This window comes from Ictalurus furcatus, chromosome 9, assembly GCF_023375685.1.
Source record: "Ictalurus furcatus strain D&B chromosome 9, Billie_1.0, whole genome shotgun sequence".
Classification (NCBI taxonomy): domain Eukaryota; kingdom Metazoa; phylum Chordata; class Actinopteri; order Siluriformes; family Ictaluridae; genus Ictalurus; species Ictalurus furcatus.
The window spans coordinates 11,711,713-11,737,556 of NC_071263.1; the positions used below are offsets into that span (position 1 = coordinate 11,711,713).

General features: G+C 37.9%; 1 protein-coding gene across 3 annotated transcripts in view; it reads right to left on the bottom strand.

Moving 5' to 3' along the window:
• The window catches only part of nhsl1a (NHS-like 1a), a 63,680-nt gene that overhangs the window by 25,034 nt on the left and 12,802 nt on the right, over positions 1-25,844 (bottom strand). Inside the window, exon 1 of one of the 3 annotated variants that reach the window (XM_053632055.1) lies at positions 21,139-22,316. The exons of 1 other annotated variant lie outside the window; for it this stretch is intronic. In XM_053632055.1, the coding sequence (XP_053488030.1) occupies positions 21,139-21,247 (109 nt within the window). In that variant the 5' untranslated portion in view covers positions 21,248-22,316. Of the gene's footprint in view, positions 1-18,934; positions 20,506-21,138; positions 22,317-25,844 lie in introns of those variants that run through there. One more of the 3 variants, XM_053632057.1, reaches the window with a different exon arrangement.

The following is a 25,844-nucleotide window of genomic DNA, read 5'->3' on the forward strand; positions in this document are numbered from 1 at the left end:
TATTTCTGTTAAATTGTAAAAAGCAGAATGTGTGTTAGAGATTGTGGGTTTGTGTTTGTGCTGACAGAAAGAACACAAATGGCAACAAATGCACAAACCCATATACATGTATGTTCTACATATGCTGGAGACACAAAAACATCTCTCCAATTAGTGTGGTGGCCATCCATGAGTCTGTTCCTCAGGAGGTGCATTATGACTTAAACTGACAATTATAATAAAATATTTGTGACTGCATGGATACCTGGTACTTATGACTGGATGTTAACTACTCACAAAATACTCTCTGGTAATTCCTAATCAATAAAGCATCCATGATGTTAATATGGCAAACATATGTCAAAATGGACAGCAGAGGAACAAAAGTCTCCAAGCCAACCCACTTGGAAGCTTTATCTCCTTTCATGGCTATTACACACTACATAAGACAACTGTTTCTGACTCCTAAATGATGCATGCAGACGTCATTACTATAGTAACCATGTTTAGGGAAGAATGCCCACATTGTGACTCATGATAGCCTGTGTATTTCAATCCTAAATTATCAGACCACTTTCCAGTGTGCAGTCAGCCCTTTTCACCAAACATTATAAAGGTGTACATAAACAGAATGCTTAATTTTAGTCTTATCTAACCATGATTTCAATTGTAGTTTCAATGCTGTTTGGTGAAGTTCAGGATCTGCAAGCCTTACAAACAGCTAGTTGCTATGGAGGTGTCTAGTAGTTGATTTTAAAACTTGGCAACCCGAACAACTAAAATTTTTACATTTTTACATTTTAGGTTCTTCCCCAACAATGTGTGTCAAGGCAATACACTCATTCATCCTTTTCCCGTTCCAAATATTAAAAAACAAACAAACAAACAAACAAACAAACAAAACATTTATAATGGTCCAGATTAATTGTGTGATGGCCAAGATCAATTGTTTTATAGCAAAGTATTTAAATGTATTTAACTGTTTTTTTTTTTTTTTTTATTCCATTACCTGACAGAAAGTTTAAAATAATAACTATCTGTCGCTTTTGTGTTAAAAGCTTTGTTTTCCCGTAGTAAAGGCTGACTAAGATTTCATATATACAGTGCTGGAAGTGGAAAAAAAGCGCCAATACTCCCCTTATTCACATGTCGTCCTGTGAATCGGCCGATATTGGCTAAGTATTAGATTCTGCATATCTACAGTGAATAAAATATACTAGGGGATATCGCTGATGTTCACAACATAAATGTATTTACTCAAAGGGACAGCCATTTTTGAAACTATTAATTTTAAAATATAGAATAATAATATATAATAATTTAATAATGTAATATCTGTATTTTACTATAATAATATAATTATGTAATAATGCAATATCTGTATGATACTATATACTATTAGTTTGAATATTATTATTATTATATTGTGTGTGTGTGTGTGTGTGTGTGTGTGTGTGTGTGTGTGTGTGTGTTAAATGGAAATTTGTTGCATGTAAACACCTTATACACAAATTTCACTGAAAGGAGGTATATGTGCATGCTCAGTTTGCAAGGAATTGTGGGTGCTAACAGATGCTTAGCTGTAGGCTAGGTATTTAGGAATGGCAACACAGGCATACTTACAACAACCATGTGTACAGGAATATTCCAATGCCTGTACACATATAAACATTATTATGGTCTGCACTTATATATTGTTATTCGGAATATGGCCACAACCCGAATATGGACCTTAAATGCAATTTAATGTGCATGTAAACATGTAGCCATTGTCTGACTCATTCATGTTCTTTGTGCCCTTTTGGAGCCAAGACAACATTATTGGCATTAACTTTGCTTAGCTTTAATGTTATGTTACTTAGACTAGCATTAATGTTACATTACATAACAATAGACAACCATTAACGTTATTTATCTTGAGACTTTTTTTTATTATTTATCTTGACTTGTCAAGAGAACGGGAATAGGAGAGTCCCCTGTGTAATATGTAGGGTAATTATGAATTGCCCAGAACCTGATATGAAGAAGGCAGAAAAGAGTACCGAGAGCTTGTGAGACATGCCAGTATACAAGAAAAAGTGACGATACACCAAAGAGTAAATTGCAGAAATGCCGGTACTGCATTCTGGTGAGTACCGGTCCACTTCAAGCACTGCGTGTCATACAGCTTCATATTTCTAAGCCAGTGAAACTGGAAATAGTCAGAGGCAAAATTTGAATAGTGTGTGCTAATTTGATAATAATATACACTCACATACATCCACCTTTGGAGCACTGTACAACTGGACGTTAATGCAGTTATCCAATCAACCAATCATTTGGCAGCAGCACAATGGATAAAATCATGCAGATACAGGTCAATAGCTTCAGTTAATGTTCAGGTCAAACATTCATTTATGTGACATTAACCATAGCGTGGTTGTTGGTACCAGATGGGCTGGTTTGAGTATTTCAGAAATTGCTAATCTCCTGTGATTTTCACACACAATAGTCTCTAGAGTTTACATAGAATGATGCGAGAAAAAACCCAACTTCCTGTGTGTGGAGAGTCTGCAGGATAAAACACCTTGTTTATGAGAGAGGTCAGAGGAGAATGACCAGACTGGTTTGAGCTGACAGAAAGTCTATAGTAACTCAGAAAACTCTTTACAACCATGGTGAGAACAAAAGCATTTCAGAACACATAACACATCAAACCTTGAAGCAGATGGGAAACAACAGCAGAAGACCAGATTGGGTTCCACTCCTGTAAGCAGGAACTAGAATTTGAAGCTATCATGGGCACAGACTCACCGAAACTAGACAGTTGAAGAATAGAAAAAGACCAGATGTTTGTTTATATATATATATATATATATATATATATATATATATATATATATATATATATATATATATATATATACATACATACATACATATAGGGCACAGGGTGGCTTAGTTGTTAGCATGTTCGCCTCACGCGGGGGTTCAATTCCTACCGTGGCCCTGTGTGTGCGGAGTTCGCATGTTCTCCCCCAGTCCAAAGACATGCATGGTAGGCTGATTGGCGTGTCCAAAGTGTCCATAGTGTATGAATGGGTGTGTGAATGTGTGTGTGATTGTGTGCCCTGCTATGGATTGGCACCCTGTCCAGGGTGTACCCTGCCTTGTATGCTGGATGCTTCCTGGGATAGGCTCCAGGTTTCCCTGTGAAAACCACTTCGGAATGTACGTGATCTCCGATCCCCCAGACGTTACTGTCTTAAAAACGTCATGAGTCTGTGATGGACATCCTGACATGGGATGGGACTCTGGAATACTTTGGTAAACCTTTGTCAATCAACACCATTCGCCACTGCATCCACAGATGCAAGTTAATGCTTTACGATGCAAAGCAGAAGGCATACATCAACACTGTCCAGAAGCACCGCTGACTTCTCTGGTCTCAGTCTCATCTGAGATGGACAGTAGCACGGTGGAATCGTATTTTGTGGTCCAATGAGTCAACATTTTAAATAGCTTTTGGACAAAACAGCCGTTGTGTTCTCCGGGCCAAAGACGAAAAGGACCATCCAAGCCGTTATCAGCATCCAAAAGCCTAAGTTTGTCATGGTATGGGGGTGTGTCAGTGCCCATGGCATGGGTAACTTGCACATCTGTGAGGACACCATTAATGCAGAAAGATATGTACACATTTTGGAGTATGATGTCATCCAGAGCAGGACTTTCCCGGATTACAAGCGCATGGTTGCGTAAGCAGACAGCGCGGGTGCAAGCATGGCCTGCCTGCAGTCCTGACCTGTCTCTGATTGAGAATGTGTGGTACATTATAAAGTGCAAAATAAGGCAACGAAGGCCCTAATGAATGGGTGAAAATTCAGCTTGCTAAACTTAACCAACTGTGGTCTTCACTCAGTGCCCAAACGCTTAATAAGTGTTATTAAAAGAAAAAGGGATGTTACACAGTGGTAAACAGTCGACGGTCCCAACTTTTTTGGAGTGTGTTACAGTCATCAAATTTTAAAGGACTGTATATTTTCAAAAATAATTAAAATTCCCAAAGTAAAACATCAAATAATGTGTTAATAATGTGTTTTCAATATAGTACAGGGTGAACTGAATTTTCACTCTTTTTTCACACAATTTTTACTCTTTTTGGTTTTTTTTTTTTGCATTTTCCATACTGTCCCAACTTTTTTTGGAATTGGGGTTGTACATGTCACTGAATTTCAGAATATACTTCTTTTTTTTCCTCACCTGGTTTCTGAATGTTGGTTTACTTTTTGGGGAAAAAAAATGACTATATATTAAAATCTGTTGTGTTTTTTTGGTTGTCAACTGAAGTTTTTTGTTTGTTTATAGAAGTTGTTGAGAATCATACAATTGTTATAATATATAATATAATTGTTATAAATAAAGACATAGAATTGAAGAAGGGTGTACTTTCTTTTTCCTGTATATCCATGGACCCAAACTGCCTTGTGTCAACAGTTCAGGCTGGTGGTGGTAGTGTAATGGTGTAGGGATTTTTTTCTTGGCACATATTCGGCCTCTTAATACTAGTCAAGCATCATTTGAATGCCACAGCATCTCTGATTATTGTTGCTGACCATGTAGATCTCTTTATGGCCCAATAGTGCACCTTTGGGATGTGGTAGAACAGGAGATTCATGGTATGAATGTGCAGCTGATAAATCTGCACCAATTATGTGATGCAATCATGTCATCAGGGACCAGAATCTTACAGGAATTTTTCTAACACCTTGTAGAATCCATGCCATAAAGGCTGTTCTAAGAGCAAAAGAGGGACCTACCCAGTATGCTGTTCATTTTGAAGTTGCTGGTGAGTGTAATAAAAATTTGCCCATTTAGCAAATATTCATAACAAGGTGAAATTTGTAAAGTGCAGTCATTAAAAGCATATGTTACCATCTGATGATTTTTTTTTAGTCAAAATCACTTTAACCACTGCAGAGCCACAACCACTCCTGCAGTCTCCAGCCAAGACACAGCTTTATTAACTCAATGCAGACAAATTAGTAGAGGCAGGAGGCAGAACACACTGCAGACCTGCCCTTCACACAAACTGCTGCTAAGGCATCACACCTCCAATGCAACATCACTAACAGAATGCAATGCAATAAGCATTGGTATGTCGTGCAAGGGATGTCTCAGTTCACACATCTACATTTGAATTATCTGTACAATTTAACCCAATCTTTTGTGAATTATTCTAAGCTCCTGTAACTACAGTAATGGCAGTCACATTATAAATCTTTGCAAATTGATACCAAGAGTATTCTAAAAATAACTTTTCTGCATCCAAATTCATCTTTCTTTGAATGTTTCTTATTAGTGTTCTGTCAAATTATAAATAAATAAATAAAATACATTTTAAAAATCATATCCACTTGATCTAACAAAATACTATTTTACATACAGGCCGATCTGACATCATGCCAAAAACACATTTCATTACAAGGCAAAATAGTCACATAAAATAAAATTTAAAAAAACATAATAAATAAATAAAAATGTAACAGAACACATTCTTTCCATATGTTTTCTGTATATACTAGGGTGTTGAATTGATACGTCACAGTAGACAAATCCAGAGACAGAACACATTAATAATACAGAAACCAGCCTTTACTCTGTCTGAAAGGGCATATGTGGCTTATTGATCTGTGAAATGTCTGCTCTGCCAGGAGATCGAAAAAGTGTGCCAATATCTGTGTCAGAAAACTGGGCCGGCTCCAGCTAAATGGGAAATTTGACCTCCTACAGTAAATCAGCAGAGAATACCAGAGCCTTTAAGGGATTACTGTTACACGTCTACACGATATTATACGAGCAAGGGTGGGGTTCTGTGTGGATCTTGGTTAAAACAGGACTGTAGTGAAATGAAGTGAACTTTTTTCAATACCAAGGCTAAATGGTAGTCAAGACCAAATCAATTTCAATACTAAACCTTAAATTGGAATTTGCAGGCATTTCTTCTCTAATTTGAGAGTCATCTATACAGATTCACTTAGGCTAATAAATTTAAACATATAAAGACCTAGTATTCGTGGTAGAGGGGTAATGAATAGCCAAAATAAATAAATAAAATATTCTGCACCACTTGTGCGCTACAAATGTAATTAGCAGTTACTTAGGGTCAATGATTCTGGCAGTCACAGAACAGCCCCATTTAAAGAAATATATAGAAACTGAACTGAAATAACTCTCATTAGATTGCTAACAACAGTTATTAGCTTAAATGTTGATCGCATTTTAGATTAGCCCTTTATGTACTTTACTGCAACAAATGATTCGTGTCCTGTTTTTCCAAAGTGCTCCACGCACATTTTACAAATGCAATTTATTCAAAACTGTGTTTAAACCAACAGGGTTTCAAGAATTAATGCTATATTCTTACATTAGAAAACAAGTCACAGTGCTCAGGATAATTCCATTCTGTAGATTTATACTCATTTTTTTTCAGTATACTATTGTAGGTGTTATATACAGTAGAAAATTTTGGGTTGTCAGTGAAGCCAGATGAAGGGAATTCAAGTACAATTTCATTTTAAATAGACAAAATATTTATCTATTCATACAATCTCTCTCTCTAAAAAAATGAAAAGATACTGTATGTAAAGGTTTGGATGTGCATTCAGATAATGATGTATGACATGCAACATTCAAGACTTAAAAAAAAAAGTGTGTGATAACTTTAGTACGCAGACTCCCAATGTGTGAGCCATTTCTGTTTCACAGAGCCCCTGCGCTTTAGGCAGACTGCTCATTGGCTCAAGCAGAACATGACAACAGGAGAGAGAAAAAAGCAGCCAATCAAATGGGATTCTTATTCCCCAGAACTTAGTCATTGTTCATTGCTGCATTTTCACACTTAGTAGCCCTGAATCACAATAATTGATTCATGACTGCATTTTGTCTGATAAAAAAATCACTGCATGTAAAAATAGAGTCTTTCTCTTATAATGTTTGATCTATTTATGCAAGAGAACGTTCTAACTATTTAGATGAATGTATTTGATGAAAGGCCAGCTGCTATTTGACAAGATGTCATGCTTGCTTGCTTTATAAGTATTAGTACTTGCATCTGTCTAGAACCATGTTCAAATTGCCTTGCTATTCTACTTATTCACCCACCATGTGCACTGTACACTTCCTGTGAAAACACTGCAGTAATAACATCAAATTGGCATTAAAATTAGCCTGAATACTGGGTGACATCCTGCTTCCTGTGAATCACATTATCTGATATTTTACCTTTAAAAAACCTCAACCTACCTCGAAACCATGCTCCCCATGTACAGACCTCTAAGACCTCATCTCATCTGTACATATAAAGAGCAATTTTATGATACCAGTGTTTTCTGTTTAATGCTATCGTTTATAGCATAGTGCAGATTAATGAATTTGATCAATTTGGTGTATTTGATTTTAAAATTAAAACGGAACTGGTGCCATCTGGTGGAGGAAATTAAGAAATGTCCTACACAAGAGATGGAAAGGTTGCGAACGAAATGCAATAAAGCAAAGAAAATATTTTGTTTTTAATAATGGCATGCATAATATGGTTACCTCTTTTTATTTTTTGCTATTTACCCTAAGCATCTGAAAGGTCTAGTACATGAAGATAGACTACAAGCCAGCAGGCCTGTATAGAAAATTACACAACTGCTGCAAGCCTCTAAGGGTGTACTGCACTCTGGAGAGCATCTCTATAGCCTATAAAGCCTACAACAACAAAAAAATGTGTGGAATGACCACTGTGGCTTCCGTTTCATTGCACAACAAACCAAACTTAATGAGCTTTTTAAGGCTCTGTGTAGTACAGCCCTTGAGAGACATCTGTCTCCATATTGTCAGGTGGGATGAGCCGTTAACTCAAAGTGATTGTCTCTGATACTAGCTAAGATCCTGGCACTCCATCTATGTTTTCAAACTACAGCAGCCAGTCCAAACACTGAATAGGTGCACAGATTTTAACAGGCCTGATTCAATGACAATAATATTGCAAAATTCATCATATATGGTAGCGTGGTGTCCAAGTAACACCTGCTGTGAGTATATTTAAAATGCCCACCTGCCTGAAGGATAATATGAAAATAGCATCTGCTTTTGCTGACAGGAATTTCATAAAAAATCTGTCACAGAGGCACAGTCTCCATGTGGTAGCTGCAGTATGATGCATATTTTAATTAAATAATTCACTGACTCATTAAATTAAGTCAAGTCATTAATATTAGTTTGGACACCATCACAGAGCAGCCTACAATATGCTCTTTTTTTTGCCAAGCACCCACATAAGATGTACAAAGACAATGGAATGTTTTGTTTGTCCGTACACCCTACATGTAGAATTATATATTTCTACTGAATAGTGAATTGGTGGTGAACCCACTACCAAAAGATTTAAGGAAACTATGACAGAAGATGTAAGATAAGTTAAGAATGCCCACCAAATCTCCCTGATTTATTCGGCAAGTTTATCTAGGTTAACTCACTTCTGTGTTTCATTTTAACAGCACCTTTTGGTGACTGCCTCAGGAGCTTGCTTGTCTTGGCCTGCCTAAAACTGTGCAGATTTCAAATTCTAATAACCAGCCTAGGCACCAAAAATATACACTGCTTTGAACACCAGTCTTAAACAGTGTACTCATTCCAAAAAATCTTAACAGCCCCAGAGCCTGCTCATACTGTTTCAACACCTTCTAATTCCATCTGATAACAGAAATTGTAGCCTGGGAGAAAAAAAAAAAAATCTTTCAGCCTCAATTTAGGATTAAAAGCCAGAATTTAGGATTAGCTGAAACATTACTTATGATGAATAAATGATCTTGCAGTGAATGAGCTCCAGACGACGCGGTGTTTGGAGGATCTACCTGTAAAGTCCTCCTGCATGGGCTTGATCATGCTGCTGTGCTGCTTCTGAAGTGGTTGAGTGCTCTTAAGTGCTGGAGGTTCATCCCAGTGTCTGGAATGCCAAAGCCTATCCTGCTGCTGGTGGAGCTTGGAGGTGAGGAGCCTGCGACGGAGGCTGCCTCCATTCTTGGACTGGAGGTTGTTTGGCTTGTGGATGTAGAGAGGAAGGAGCTCGTCCTCATCTTCATAGTAGGTCCTGTTCCAGCATTTCCCTGCCGGCTGGGGAGAGATGCAGTCTACGTATGCAATCATCTTCCGCTTCACACCGGTTCCTCAAATTCAGCATTCCAGTATAGCTGCATACACCGTGTGAACCATGTGTTTTCCTGTTCACCGCTCACCCTCAACCTCCTTTTCTTCTCAGGATCTACTGAAAAGCCCTCAAAAATGACGAGTTCACATTCAAACTCAAAACACTGTGAAAATCAAAACAAGTTCAGAATCTCCACAGAACCGACCTTCACAAGAAAGCTACGGAATCTAAAGTAAAATAAGTTGGAAATCTAGAAATTTCACATGTTCAGAAAGAGAATGTGATGAAAAGGAGGTACTCAAATGCGAAATAAGATCAGTAATATTGCTCAACTCCCAGAGAGTCTAGATTGAAAGGATGCATTACTCAGCTTGTCTGCTTTGTTCAGCTAATCTGTAAAACTGGATTATCTGTCTCTATCCGAGTGCTAATAATGAGAGGCTCCCACATTGCAGATGGTCAACTTGGAGTAAGCGATTACTGCTACTACTCTGACTAAAAGTCTTATACATCAGTCACCCTCACTCAGTTTGCTTGTTTACCTGCACTTGTTCTGTCAATGTTATTCCTCCACGGTGAAAGCTATTATACTAAACTAAAACCTGTGGAGTTATACACAAGTACAGTCTCACATATATATGTGAGACAGGGCTTGACACTTTTGCAAGATTTCTTTTTAGTAAAGAGCTGTTGGTGCCAGAAAATGAACGTCCTCGGATGGGTATACAAGAAAAGAATGAGCATGTACGCCACCTACTGGTGATCACCAGATAAGTGGAGCCCCAAGAGTTGTCAGCTTTTCAGCATGCCAATATTGGACACCCCTATTCCCAAACATACACTTAAGGTCAATATTCCATTAGACCCCTAAAGTTTCTTCCAACTGTACTGTATTTGACCTTGCTGGTATCAGCAGTGGTTTGTTTTTCAAAAGAAGCTCATAAAAGTCAGAAATCTTTTTACTTTTTTACTCTTCTATGTCTACAGACTGCTCAGACACTACACACTGCACACAGCTACTATTTATTTTACTACCTTATGCACTCTTGTTCACATACGGTGACTGCACTTATAGTCAGGATCTGCACTTTACCTACATACTTATTAGGAATCTCCAAAACACCAGATCTTGTGGGGTGTTCTCGGTATGCGGAGGTTAGTACCTACCGAAAGTGGTCCAAGGAAGGACAACTGGTGAACTGCGGACAGGGTTATGGGTGCCCAAGGCTCAATGATGCGTGTGTAGAGTGAAGGCTAACTCGTCTGGTCCGATCCCACAGAAGAGCTACTTTAGCACAAATTGCTGAAAATGTTAATGATGGCTGTGAGAGAAAGGTGTCAGAACACACAGTGCATCACAGCTTGCTGCGTATGGGGCTGTGTAGCCACAGACCGCTCAGAGTGCCCATGCTGACCCCTGTCCACTGGTGAAAATGCCTAGAATGGGCATTTGCCCATCAGAACTGGACCATGGTACAATGGAAGAAGGTGGCCTGGTCTGATGAATCACATTTTCTTTTACATGATGTGGACAGCTGGGTGTCTTGCTTACCTGGGGAAAAGATGGCACTATGGAAAGAAGGCAAGCCAGCAGAGGAAGACATTCTGCTGGGAAACCTTGGGTCCTGGAATTCATGTGGATGTTACTTTGACACATACCACCTACCTAAACATTGTTGCACACCAAGTACACCCTTTCACGGCAATGGTATTCCCTAAAGAAAGACAGTGGTCTCTTTCAGCAGGATAATGCACCCTGCCACACTGCAAAAACTGTTCAGGGATGGTTTGAGGAGCAAGGAAAAGAGTTCAAGGTGTTGACTTGGCCTCCATATTCCCCAGATCTCAATCCGATCGTGCAACTCTGGGTTGTGTTGGACACACAAGTCCAATCCATAGATGCCCCACCTCGCAACTTACAGGACTTAAGGGATCTGCTGCTAATATCTTGGTGCCAGATACCAAAGCACACCTTCAGTGGTCTTGTGGAGTCCATGCTTCAACGGGTTAGAGCTGTTCTGGCAGCACTGGTGGAACCTACACACTATTAGGCAAGTGATTTTACTATTATGGCTGATCGGTCTTCTCCTTATCTTCTCATGTATATATTTTCTTTTGTACAGCTGTAGAGTACCTGAGCCTCACAACAATCATTTCAATGTAATACTGTCCCTGACACTGCGTGCACATGACACATGACAGTCCGAAATTAGACCAAATGCAGATTTGAACAAGAACACAATCTTGATAAGATTGTGATTTTTTAGATTCTTTCTTTTTTGGCATCTTTTTGGAGTGTTCCTCTTGGCCATCTGTTGTGCTTTTTCATTATTTTAGACAGACATTGTGGCTTGTGGCAGCTCTCTGTAAGATTATATGTTGGGTTTTTTTTTATGCCAATTATGCTAAATAACTCAATTGGCCTAAACTTTTCAGTGGGAGGGAGTGAAGTGTTCACACACAGAAAATGCATAATCGGTGTGGCAAGAATCACAAACTGAACACAAGATAAATTTCATGGCTTGAAAGATGGCTTGAGAATTGCTGACCATGAGCTATGGTCCAGAGGGGGATCATTCATACAACAGAACAATACGAACAAACCTATGACATGCCTATTACATCACTTCATTTGCACATCTTGGCCAGAAATATTGCAATCAGCCATTTCATCACACTCAGATCTGATTACGGTCTATCTAGGGTCTGATCCAAACCTCAAGCTCAGCTCTATGGATGTCTGCCATGGTGAACTATGAGTGCTCCACCTCGCACTTACATGTCAAAAACATGGGCAGGGAAATCCTAATTTCATTCCTGTTGCCAAACTCAAAACCACTTATGTCCTCTCCACTCCATAGACCAAATAAAGCAATAACATTATTGCTAAACACCAACAAATCTGAGCATGTTTAGTAGTAATAATAATAATAATAATAATAATAATAATAATAATATTTGATATATTTAAGTACAGTATGTGCTTGTTCCCTTACAGTATGAAGCAGTGTTAGCTATTAAGTATTAGTTTAGTTTATTGAAGCATAGTATAATGTCAAAATGCTACATCAAAGCTATCAAGTTTATATTATATAACAGTATTCATGCATTACTTTTCATGAATGCACAAAAAGCAATGAATTGAACTTCAGTCCTAAATTAATGCTAAAAACTCACTTTCACTGCACCTTGTGGTTTCTGTTACTCACTGCCTTTAGACATATTGTTCTGGATATAAACATAAGTTTGTGCTCGTGCACCACTGTTGTGCTTCCGTGCTACACAATCTCTGCTTTATAAAGTTTGATCTTCTGCATGGTGTTTAAAATAAAATGCCCCCCTGCCTTAGAGGACTTGGAGGTTGCACACTTTATTCCTCAGTCCCTTGATGATTTCGCCTCCATCTTATGTCTGATGGTGACTGGGGTCATGTTAGGAATAAAAGGTAACATTGACATAAACAGTAAAGTGAAGAAAGTCATTGTCTGTGACTCTGGGTATCTGCTAAAGCTAGCGGTGTCACATTACTTGTGTAGGACGTCATGCACAATCGAGTATTAAGCGGCTTATACTTCCAGTTAGTAAAAAAACCGCTAGTGTTCCATTTGAGATGATATTATCTTTCTAAAATCCATACACTAGATGGTAGAGTACACAGTGTATAGTGTAAGTGTATAGTACGTCATTTGGGACACACTTTAGTATCTACTCTCTGATGCTTGTTTTCAGAAGAGAAGTAACATAGTGAGTAAATGTGCCCAGTGCTGCGCGCAGACCAACTAATTGATAATGAGATTCATTGACAACGATTTTCATAATCGATTATTATCGATTTTATTGATTAGTTGTTGCAGCTCTAAATCAGTGATAAGGTTCCAGGTACTTAAACTAACAGCTTTGGTACTTTGATGATGCCACTACCTACAACAAGTCCAGGCACAGTTTGTGGCTGTGATGTACTGTGGTTGTGCCTGTAATGCAATTTTACAAGTATCATTCAGCAATAATATTTTTGTTCAGAGGAATAAAGATTTTTCCAAGTTTCCCCTTTCCTCCCCTATATCAACCCAGTTCCAACTCTTCCTAAGCAAAAACTATCAAGTAGCTCTATTCCAAGCAGTGAACCTTTAACACCACTGGGCATTTAATAGTTTAGGAGATTTACTAAGGAAGCCATTGTTGTGCCTAGTTCATCTTGAAGCCATTTATCCGGCTGACAATTCTAGCCTTTAATGACCTGACTGCTGCAGAGATATTAGTTTTCACAGCTGCTGCACTTTTTTTTTTTTACCATGGATACAATAGTGTGTCATTAAACAAGAGTTTCACATTGATTCTAATGTCAACACTGGTTAAACCTTAATGTTTTCTTTGATTTTATTGCCTTGACAGCAAAAGAATGCATGAGGCAGATCAACAGGTTAGATACACTTTCTGTAAAATCCCTAAAGTTTTGAATAAAAATACCAGGTGGTGCTGCTGGAATAGAGCACACTGTAGAAAGTAAAACCTCACTCACTTTAGAATTAGCACCTAAGATTTCTAAAAGGCGGTAGATTTTTGGTCAGCTGTAGATAACAAACCAAGCTGAACACCCAATTAAATAACACAACCCAGTGACTCTGAATAGAGATTAGACGCTCCTACAAGGTGCATCAAGAACACAATGCCTCCAGGGGCCATGCTAGCTAGACTCAGTTGGCTGCAGTTTGAACATACTGTAGTCATGAGTCATCCATATCATCAGGATGGAAGGACTGGGAGTGAGCAACAATGGCTGCCACTGACCCAGAGACTTCATTCCAACAGAACCACCTGCAGGACCAAACACATGGGTCATGTTGGTCACGCTGGGTCATAGTGCCTATGGGATTCAATACAGCTTCCACTCATTCATGATTAGCGTTTTGTCTTACATTCTGCCAAAAACTTTTAAAGCATGGTTGGCAATTAATTTGGTGTTGGAGAACACATTGGTTAAAATCTCACATTAAAGTGTCTTATGTGCCTTATTAGATTTATAAGGTTTATTCAAACTGGTGTCAGTAACTGGCCTATTCACAAGACTACAATAGACAGTTATTAGTGCTTTGCTGTCCTGTAACTTTAAACAGAGAGCAAATAATTTTTGCTAGTGCCCTTTCGGCATTTGCTAGCCTTCACAGCTAAATTGTTCATCTGACCACTATGACTGAAAACAGATTCCTTTTTGAGAGTTGCAATTAGCTTGTTTACCTTGTTTGTCCATAGCAGATCTGTATACTGGCTGTACTTTTTACCATGGTTGCTTTTGTAGTGCCTTTGAATATTAAATTCTTTGGGCACAACCACTTCCTGGGAGGAAATTAAACAAATGGGTTACTGGTTTATTTCCCAGAAGAATGTTGTCCATTTCTCCTGGAACACTTGGTATTCAGTACATTGTGCAATGCTAGCATGTCTGTGTACATTAATCTCTATGTGCTACTGAGATTGGGAAACTGTGCCAAATAATTCCAAGAAAGACCTCTAGTGGATAATTTAGTAACTGCATCAGTGCATCAGTAAAAGCAAGATGATGAAAACTGGTAGATAAATCAGAAATTGCAATAAATTTTCCTCCATATTTGGCTTATCATCCCACACAGCTGTATACATATGACTTGCACCCCTGTTCTAATATGTAATTCACAACTAAGCCAAGGTTCATTGACAAAATTAATATTAGAATGCACTAATTTAACATGCCAAAATGTTTGTTTATATATAGCCACTCAAGCCAATGTTGGTGCCATACTGGTGAAATGACATGCTGTTTAATAAGGCTTATTATAGTGATGGAATTTAAGCTTCAAGCCAAAAGTTGCATTCTTTCGATTCCAGAGCTAAAACGCTGGTGGATCCCAATCCCCTCAGTAGTAGGTTGTTGTTTTTTTTTTTTTTTTAGATGAGTGGAAAAGTCAGAAAGAACAATGATCTGTGGCTCAGCAGACCCTGATGCATATCTGTGGTATGCCAAAGGGGAAGATTGCGAACTTTACAGTGAAGCAATGGTAGCATTCAAGCGCTAGCTCAAAAGATAAGGTTGTGGTATACTTGAGAAATCTTTGGGAACAGTATAGAAATAGCTTTGCTGACCCAAATGTGGATGGCAGCCTTGGATGTGGAAAAAGGCACACATTAAAGGATAATAAGGTTAATCAATAAGATTCACATCATCCTATAATACTTACTGAAGACTGAGAATAGATTTAGATTTTTACCATCATAGTATAGAAAAAAAAAAAAACAAGAATAAAAGTCTCATAATCAGTCAGGGTAATCAAGCTCTAGCTAGACAATCCCAATTGTGAATTAGTCAATAAATAGCCCACATTCCTAACATGACAGGCTTAATTACTCCCACTAAGGTTTTCATCTTGGACCACTGCCTTCTTCTTCCTACTTTTTCCTAAAAAAAAAAGAATGACCCTCCTTTGTTTTTCATCTGATCTCTGGGAATGTGTGAAACTCAAGCTCAATGTAGCAACTTCAGTATTACCATTGGGGTCACACACGAAATTCCATTAATGCTAGGGAGGGTCTGCACACACCAGGCAGCTGTGAAGGGTGTGTCTGTGTGTGTTTGTGTATGGTTACATGTTCATGAGGATCTGACTCTGAACCAACATATCTGCAGACATGTAACACATTTCAAATGACCTTCAATTCAAGAGATGTGGTCACATGTCAAGGCAATGGGCCAAAATATATTTATAAATGACTGTATTATACCATATTACACACAATAATTTAAATATATGACTCAAGCATTTGGAGAAACTATTTAATCTACATTTATATCACAAAATGGATGACTGAATGAAAAAAATGGATGGATGGATATACTTTATTGATCCCAAAAGGAAAAAAATTATAGTATATAAAATGTTATTTTGTTTCGAAAACATTGTTGAGACCCTCAAAGTATATTGAATTGATTGTCCCCCATATTCTTAAAAAAAACAAAAACAAAACTATTGTTGGCTATGACCATACTCTTTTGTCACCACCATGGGGAAAATAATATACCTTTCAACACATACTGTATTCGATGGATGTTGGATGGATATACTTTTACAAGTCATGTTATATGCATAAATACTACATAAGCAGTTAAGAAAAATAAAGACAGAGAAAAAAAAAAAGGACATATGAGCACACTTTCCTGTGCACCCAAAGACCACAATTTCATATCCAGGTACTAGGATATTTTAACCATAAATTGTGGCCATAACTGGACTTTTGAACAAGATACAAACCATGACCATACACCTCAAATGAACATAAAAATGATTGTGAGGACAAAATCAATGTTTTGCAATGGCCAGCTCATTCTCCAGACTTGAATCCTATTGAAAATCTGTGATCTGAATGGAAGAGGGCAGCCCACATGGGAAACATATATACGCATATAGAAGCTTAAAATGTTCTGCATGGTAAAAAGTCTAAGATCCACTTAGAAGTGTCTCCAATTTTGTTACACATTACAGGAAAAGGGTAGCGGCTATTGTTCTGTGCAGACGAAGCTTCACCAAATATTGATTAATATTAATTAGTGTGATCAATTAAAAAGCAGTGTTTTGCAAATTACAGCCCAAGGCATCACTCATTGCATGTAATATTCATTTTTGCTCATTTGAATGAAAGGTGCCAATAATTTTTAAACGTTCAACTATTCTATTAGGAACTATTTCCCAATTACTGCAACTCCCAGAAAAGCTGAAATGTCTAGAATTTGTCAAGTTGGGAAGATAGAAGTGATACAAAGTGATTAATGAATAGCCTACTGGAATGATTCACAACTGTGTGTGTGTGTGTGTGTTTATGTGTGTGTGTGTGTGTGTGTGTGTGTGTGTGTGTGTGTGTGTGTTAATTTATTAAGAAATCTTTAAACACATTGCACCCTCTGCCTCCCACATGAATCTCCATTCCTGGCTGAAGCCACACTTTGGCTCTGTCTGCATCAGAAAAGAAGATAGGTGAAAAGCAGATGCAGTTTCCTGCTCATTAAGGATCCGTTCGACCTTGACTCTCCCCCACTTACCATACAACAGCTTCCAAAGGTGCAACTCAAGTTAGAGCCAGGGGGCTTCTGCACACATTTGCACACATAGTGACTGCCCCACTGACAACCACACTCATTCTCAAAACAAGCTTTATGGAAATAGCCATCTGCACTGATGCCTTCATTGCTGTTGTTTTTCTCCCCTGGCTTGTCTACGTACAGGTAGGATGACATGAGCATCTCAAAACCACACTATTTTTAGTAAAGGAAGTGTGCTGGTGATGGTTGGGAGGGAATTGGCTTGTTTTGAAGCGTCTCTTTAAAACCTGTTCTAACCTGTACAGCTGCCTCCTCATGACATCCAAACACTCTTCACTTCTGCTAAAAGATAATATTCACTAACATGATCATAATATACAAATCATTCTATTTAAGCACCATACAGAAATCTGAATAACTGAATTGTGGCAAATATACTGACATAAGGCACATTTAATACTCTGGGACCCTAAAGCTCTATGTATAACATGACAGCTGAAACTCTGGGTGCATGTAGTATATCTGTGTTTTAATCTGTTTTCTTTGATACATATAAGGGTTACAGTTTAGGGACTGGCAATGCCCTGTTCAGTTTAGGGAATTAGAGCAAGTAAAATAATACTTGTGTGTACATTATATTCATATGACACTCTTACAGTCGTCTTATACAGTGGGGCTTTTCAGGTTTAAGGGCTTAAAAGTTTATAGTAAGACAAATACTGTTGTGACATTACATTACATATAAAATGTAAACATATGGTTAACATATGAGCTATTTACAGCGGTGGAAATCACAACCCACCATTATCAAAATTATTATCAAACAAATGTTAACTTGGACCTAATGGGATTTGTCGGTGGAATAGAAGGCTCTATGGCTCTAATAAATAGATAAAATATTTATTGTACACATTTAAATAAAGCTCATAAAAATAAATATGTATATTGAGTGAATCTGTGGAATTGAATTTTATGGTCAAAGACCACTTCGAAACTTTGCACTAGTCAATGAGAGATGTGACCGAGCGCCAGGAATACAGGTTATGGTGCTGAGTAGATTACTTCTACCTGACATCATTAGGGACTACACTGTGCATGGTGAAAAGGTCACACAATATCAGGGCAGAGAGAGGAAGAAAGATAGAGAAGAAAGAGAGAGAGAGAGAGAGAGAGAGAGAGAGAGAGAGAGAGACTAAAGTCAAAATGCCACCTGAGCTCACCTAAAACTGCAGAAAACTAAAGCTGAGTCCCTCCATAAGTTTCATTGAAACAAGACCAAAAGCAATGTCGCATGCCATAAATCTATTAAAATAAAACCTTTGCCATTCTTTGTCTTTCTTGCAAGCTGCAAGAACAACAGCAACAGCATGCACAGTGATTGAAGAAACTCTGGGAAATGCTCACACAAAGGACAACAATCTCTTTCCCCTTTAAACAGCTGGAGACTCTTTGGTCCTGAAAAAAAACTTCGCCTAAACTCCTGTCACTTATTCCCCCATCTCTTCCTTAGTAGCCCGTTAGCTTAGTTTCCTCCCGAGAAAACAAAGGAAGCAGAGGAGAACGGAGCAGGGAGCGCTTTGAAACCGAACACTGCAGCCCAACTACAGCTGAGCGCTGCTCTCTTTTGTCCTCCTCCCTCAACGTTCAGCTGCAAGTTCAGCAGTCCATCTCAGACTCTCTTTCTCTCTCTCTCTTCCTTCTAAAAGAACGAGTCTTACCTCTCAGACAGAACATGGTCTCCTCTCCAGCTCAGTGTGGGCGTTTGAGTGCTTGAACAGTGTGTCAGTGTTTTTCGGAGAGCGCTGCACTCATACAGCCTGGTGTCCCAATTGAAGTAACTCCCTCTCTTGTCCCAGCACACACTCACACAAGTTAGGCTAAGAGATACAGGCTATAACCCCCTCCCTGGTCTTTTGCACACATACACACGCACACACGCTGTTGCTCACTCCTCTGGCAGTCAGCCAACTCCACTAAGCGCTATGGTAGTGTTATCCAAGCTTGTCATACATACTACTGTACTTACACAGCACTGAACCCTATAGAATTGCAAAAGAAGAGAGAAAGACAGAGGTGGAGAAAGAAAGAAAGAAAGAAAGACAGAGTCCTACAGAAATGTGGTCAGCATTCCCTTTTGCTTAACTTTATCCCCAGCTGCAGCTCGACTGATTGTTCTCTGCTTGGCAGTGAGAAGTCATCTGACAAAAATAGGCAAATCTCCTAGACTCAATTGTTACCGAAAAGCTAACCCGAAGAGAACCCAGGCTGTCACCACTCGCCATTAAACTAGACCTACAAATAGAAGGAAATGCAATATGCAGAGGGTGATATTTTAATGCTGCCAATTCAGATAAAGCTTGACCTCAAATAAAGATTTTCACTTATGAAGTAGTGAAATTTCACAACTTTGTCCTTTAAATAATTTCAAAGTGATGAAAATCCTGCAAAAAAAAAAAACTGCTTACAAGTATGAATTCATTATAATATACTGTACGTAACAATATGTCTTTTAACACCAATCCCATAATATTATGACAGACAGCAGTCTAAAGTAATTTTAGTTGACAGTGATTGATAATATAGCCCTTATAATCAATAGATTTGATCAAATACAAGGTGTCCTAAAAGTCTCCATACATAGGAGACTATATTTGCCAGGACCACGTCGGTTGTGCCTTCGTCAGTGGATGTTCGTGGACGTCCACTTCTCGGTCGGTCCTCAACACTTCCAGTCTTTTTGAATGTGTTAATAAGTTTGGCAACAGTGTCACGTGTGACGTGCTCGCCTGTGATGTTTCCTGTCAAAGTTCATTGCAACCTTGCGACAGCTTCCCGATCCAGCCATGAGAATGATTTCAATACGTTCTTCTTTTGTCAAAGGCATTCTTAAAGGTTATCTGAAAATCTAATATAAACATTTTGAAATACAATTTTGCTAAAAAAAAAGTGTTAATTTCCCCTATGTATGGAGACTTTTGAGATACCCTGTAGTTAATTTAGACCAATTCAGTTCAAAGGACAGAATAAGGGGTCACATCTTACTATACAGAGGCCTAAAATCCAGTTGTTGCATTTCTATGTGCAGTAGGAGGCTGTTGTTGTTGTTGTTGTTGTTGTTGTTGTTGTTGTTGTTGTACAGTTGAGTGTAAAAAGTTTGCATCCCCCATGGCTTTTGAATGCAAAAAATGAAAACTATAGCCATATTTTACCAGTTATCTATTTTATCTGTTTTTTCATGATCATTTTAGTCTCCAGACCTGATTTGAGGAAGACAGTGTATGACATCTGTTATAGCAGTTATAATAAGTTGTAACAGATGTGTCATGAAAAATGTGTTGGCGGGTATGCTATGGGGGTGGCCGATAGTCTAACAGAGAGGATCCAAAAACGTTTTAGAGGTTGCTTACAAAATAGGTTGGATGCAGTTGTAAAAATGAAAGTTGGGTACAAGTTATTAGGGACATTCGGATTCTTTGAATTGATCTAATTTTGTTTTTACAAGTGATATATTAACCCTCACTATTTGACTATTTTGCTACTAGAAGGAAACATCTGTAAACATCTGTGAAACCCGACACACTAGATGTTCTTGCTATAAATTAAATTGCTAGAGGTGCTAGCATACACAGATGTGACATTATACATTTGCACCAATGTGCCATGTACTGAATGTATCTTGTATCATCTCCTGCACATTATATATGCTCCTTTTTCATGTCTGATTCGTTTGTGCTGTGCAAAGTGAATAGGAAGTATCCAAAACCCATCAACTGATACAGAACAGTATGCTCTATCTGACATTTAAGGGAGTGATAGTTAAATCTTTTCTTGCTTGTGAAAGCCCCCCCACCCCCACCCCCGTTACTATAACTGTCACAAAAGTCAGACATTGCAAACATGGTTATGAAGATGTCCATCTTACCTCTGTCATGCAGGGGTGTGTATACCCACTCATTGAAATCCTCTTGAGGGTCCAGCTGGTCACTGGTATTCAACAAGATTTGTTCAAACCACCGGGAGAGTGAGGACATGTTGAGGAAACAAAGGGCTTGGGGGATGAAAGGACTTCTCACATCAGCCCTGCAGAAATTCTGTGAACTCAAGTTTCTTCTTATTGCCCAAACAAAGTTCAGTCTGTCAAGTGTTCTGCTAAGACTCCATAAGGCTTATGTATCTTTCCAAAAGTCAAGACACCTCAAAGAATGAGTAGATTATCGACTTTGGAGATCTTATCCCAGATCATGTCCTTATGTTCACATGCATGATGTTTAAAATGCCATACTCATATCCATAGGCAACGGTAGCAACTCCATGGTGGTAGAGATCTTCTGCTGGGTTTTGTCCTTGCTAAATTCACTAGAGATTTGTGGAGTGAAAGCAGAGTGGCAGGCAGACTTCGTCATGTTCCTCAGTTGTCCATCTGGCTGGAGTGTGTATAAATTTGCATTCCACAGAAAGACAATGCTGTTTTTTTTTTCACTACCTTGTGTGTGTGTGTATGTGTGTGTTTGGTCTTCAAACACCAACTTCCTGACGCCAACAGTTTCTAAATGTCCCTTCTCTCCCCCAACAGGTGTCCATGTGACAATGGAGACACAGAAACTTTGAAAGACTAGGCCCTTCCGCTCACACACCAGCCAATCAGTGTTCATAACTGATCATACAGTTTCATCTAAACAGGAAGCACATAGTCAAAAAAAAAAGTGGAAAAGGGTTGAGGCAGCACAGTGTGCAACACAAATAACAGACGACTTTCTCTGCATTAGTTTCTCTCTCACTCTCCCTCTCTCTAATCTTCAAAAGGTTATACTTCACCACAGCCCCTGTACATGCTATAAATAGATTAAGTGCTTTAAAGTGAATTAAGGATGACTGGAACAAAGGCACACATGCTTATTGCGCTTATTGTTTAGGTTTTTGCTAGATTATACTACATTTCATTTGCCTATTTTTAAACTGATTATATTTCATTTATTAAAAACAACAGAAGGACTAAAGCGCAGTTTTCCACATAGAAATTTAGCTTATAATATCTAATAGTCATAGTAAAAGTGTTAGTTGGTCATGGTATTAGCCTGGAGGGATTAAATCTAATATCTATAAATAGCTCAGCAATGAAATGAGTAGTATTGAATAATGAATGATATCATAATAAGAATAATGTGGGGCAAACTATTATACACATTTAAAGACATATAGACAGCTGCGTTCATGATTTTGGATTTTTTTCAAGTGCTTCAAGTCTGTCATGCCCTACTGGGTTAATGTGCCTGAATATCAGATCTAGTAAACAGGACAGTTGTAATCCTTTTGTTTAAACCAAAAAACTTACAGTTCTGTCGTTTGTCCTTTTATGGGATTTGTACTTTGATCGTGTACTTTGACGATGTATGCTTAGTGTACCCAATTTAAAACTTTCCTCCAAAGGCATTTTCGGGGAAAAAAGAAAGACAGAGTAAATAATCCACCTTGTTCACATTCATTACACCCACGAGTGTTTTCCCCATGTTCCTTCTCTTTCACTGCTGATGCTGGGTTACAGATGTGTCAGTTGAAGTGAACTGGAAACTATTAGCCCAGATGAAGATCAAATCTAAGAGATGTTTCAATGCGTGTAATCAGCTGACACAACTGTCACTGATACGTTGCGTGACCCTACACTCCTGGGCGAAAAAAATTGCCAATGCAAAATGGCAAAATATTAAGCTTTTAATGGTTTGAACAGCAAATCATTGGTCAAAAATTAAACAAATGGATAAAGTAACTTAGTGTGGGGTAGCTTTTCCAGTTGAAAGTTAAGGGGCTTAGCCGTGCTAGCGTATTTATACCAGCCACCCACAAATAGTAATATTTAAGATATTAGTATTTGGTAGAACACATAGATTGAGAACACATGAGTCAAAGTAATATTTTTCAACACCTCTCATTAAGTCTCTTAGTCAGGACAAGAGTGATTAAAAATTTCAACTTTAAAGTTGTAGTTATAACATTATAGTTCAACTGTTATAACTTTATAGATTAGCTGTATAGTTAGAACCTGAAACAATTATTTAATTCCGACAGGATTGCTGATCTGGGATCAGGATTCCAGTTGTGTCATCTTAGCCACTTAGTCACTATGGGGTAAAGAATTCTCACGCCACACTTGAAAAAAAAAAGTATAGTAGATGTCCTATTGGCCTAGGCCCTAGGGCATCTGGGTCAGTAAACTTTATTTTAAAATTCCCAGTATGACTTTTTGTTTGAATTACTAGCAAATCAAAATTACAGAAAATCATTTTGCATGTACCCAGGTGTAAATGTAAATAAAAGTGTACAAATGTAGCAGGTTCTAAAATCACCTTTTAAGTTCAATTTACAAAGTGACTTTTTAACACTTTTATTTCACACTGTCAAAGTGAAATGTGATCTCTGTAATCGAACTGTACCTTTTACTTGATTAACTTTTTCATTAAATAAATTGACTCCACTTTGAAACATTTGTAATTATTCAGTAAATTGGATGACATAAGAGTCAGACTGTACATGTATAACTTCATATAACATTTCAGAACTCTTTTAGACTTTTCCACACAGTGTACACTTTCAATATGAATTGAAATGTAGTGTATTAGATAGTATATAATCTACTTGATGTCTCCCACTACCGTAAAATATGCATTCTCAGAGTTATGCCATTATTCTATTACATCTAACTGCATCTGGCTGATGTCTCACTGCACCAACTAAACATTGCATTAGGTATATTCTTTTCATTAAAGGTTATGTGTATAGTTTAAGACTGCAGTTCTATTTGGAACCTTTCCTTTAAAGTTTCCCCTAAAAATACAAGCTGAATAACCCTTTGGGAATTCTCAGACACTGATAATCACACTTGTCCATGTGCTTGCTACAAATTTATTTATTTTTTTTCATAGTTGGACTATATTTGGACTATCTAAATGCATCTTAGTACAGGTTTATGCTTACTCCATCTTAAGTAAGCAAAAAAAAATTCTTGTCAGCATTTTAGACTGACTTGGCAAGGTTGTCATTTTATCCACAAGATGGCGGTGCAGAACCAAACATCCTTTGAGTTAGAAAGAATATAGAAATTCTCCTACAGTGGTGCTTGAAAGTTTAGAATGTTCTATATTTCTGCATAAATATGGCCTAAAACATAATCAGATTTTATCACAAGTTCTAAAAGTAGACAAAAAAAAAAAAAACCCAATTAAACCAATGAGGCAAAAATATTATACTTGGTCATTTATTTATTGAGGGAAATCATCCAATATTTCATATCATATGTGAGTGGTAAAAGTATGTGAACCTCTACGATTAGCAGTTAATTTGAAGGTGAAATTAGAGTCAGGTGTTTTCAATCAATGGGATGACACTCAGGTGTGAATGAGCATTTTATTTAAAGAACAGGTATATATCAAAGTCTGATTTTCACAACACATATTTGCGGAAGTCTATCATGGCGTAAACAAAGAAGATTTCTGAGGACCTCAGAAAAAGAGTTGTTGATGCTCATCAGGGTGGAAAAGGTTGCTAAACCATCTCTAAAGAGTTTGGACTCCACCAATCCACAGTCAGACAGATTGCGTACAAATGGAGGAAATTCAAGAGCATTGTTACCCTCCCCAGGAGTAGTCGACCAACAAAGATCACTCAAAGACCAAGATGTGAAATAGTGTATGATGTCACAAAGGAATTCAGGGCAACTTCTAAGCAACAAATATCCTCTCTCACATTGGCTAATTTTAATATTCATGAGTCCACCATCAGAAGAACACTGAACAACAATGGTGTGCATGGCACGGTTGCAAGGAGAAATCCACTACTTTCCAAAAAGAACATTTACCAACCATGATGAGCATCAACCACTCTTTTTCTGAGGTCCTCAGAAATCTTTGTTTGTGCCATGTTTGTGAATCTCAGGAGAAAGTGGGTCATGCAGCAAGACAACGACCCTAAGCACACAAGTCGTTCTACCAAGGAATAGTTAAAGAAGAATATAGTCAATGTTTTGGAATGGCCAAGTCAAAGTCCTGACCTTAATCCAACAGAAATGTTGGGGAAGGACCTGAGCTAATCAAAACAAAAAAATAAATAAATAAACAACGAATAATAATACTTTTTTTTTTTAAAGCACATAACCTTATCAGACGCACTTAGTTAATTTAATGTTTATTTATGCACTAGTGGACTATTTTCTCCCTGAGCTGGTCTATGCTGCTTGTGTTCTTTATGGATAAGAAACCAAACCCCTGAATTTCCTACAGTGAAGCTCACGCCTTACAGTGGAAATTAAGCGGCAATGATTTTAGATGTTTTTAGATTTTAGATGTTTGGGTTTTCTTGTCTCTCATAGGAGTCCTAGGAGAAAGAGGCTTTTCCAATTAAATATAATTTCTAACTTGTTTCTAACCAGAACAAAGATTAACTGCCAAGGGGAACCACCATACAGTAATAAACAATACATTTCAATTTGAGATTTTATTATTTTCAAATGTGTGGAAAGGTCTGAGCTTATTTTAATCTAAATATGTCAAATCTTGCTATTTATCATTTTGGATGACTTTGGCAGTCCTTCTGGTGTTAGGAAACTGCACAGACAATTAAGCTTGAAAAAAAATCAAT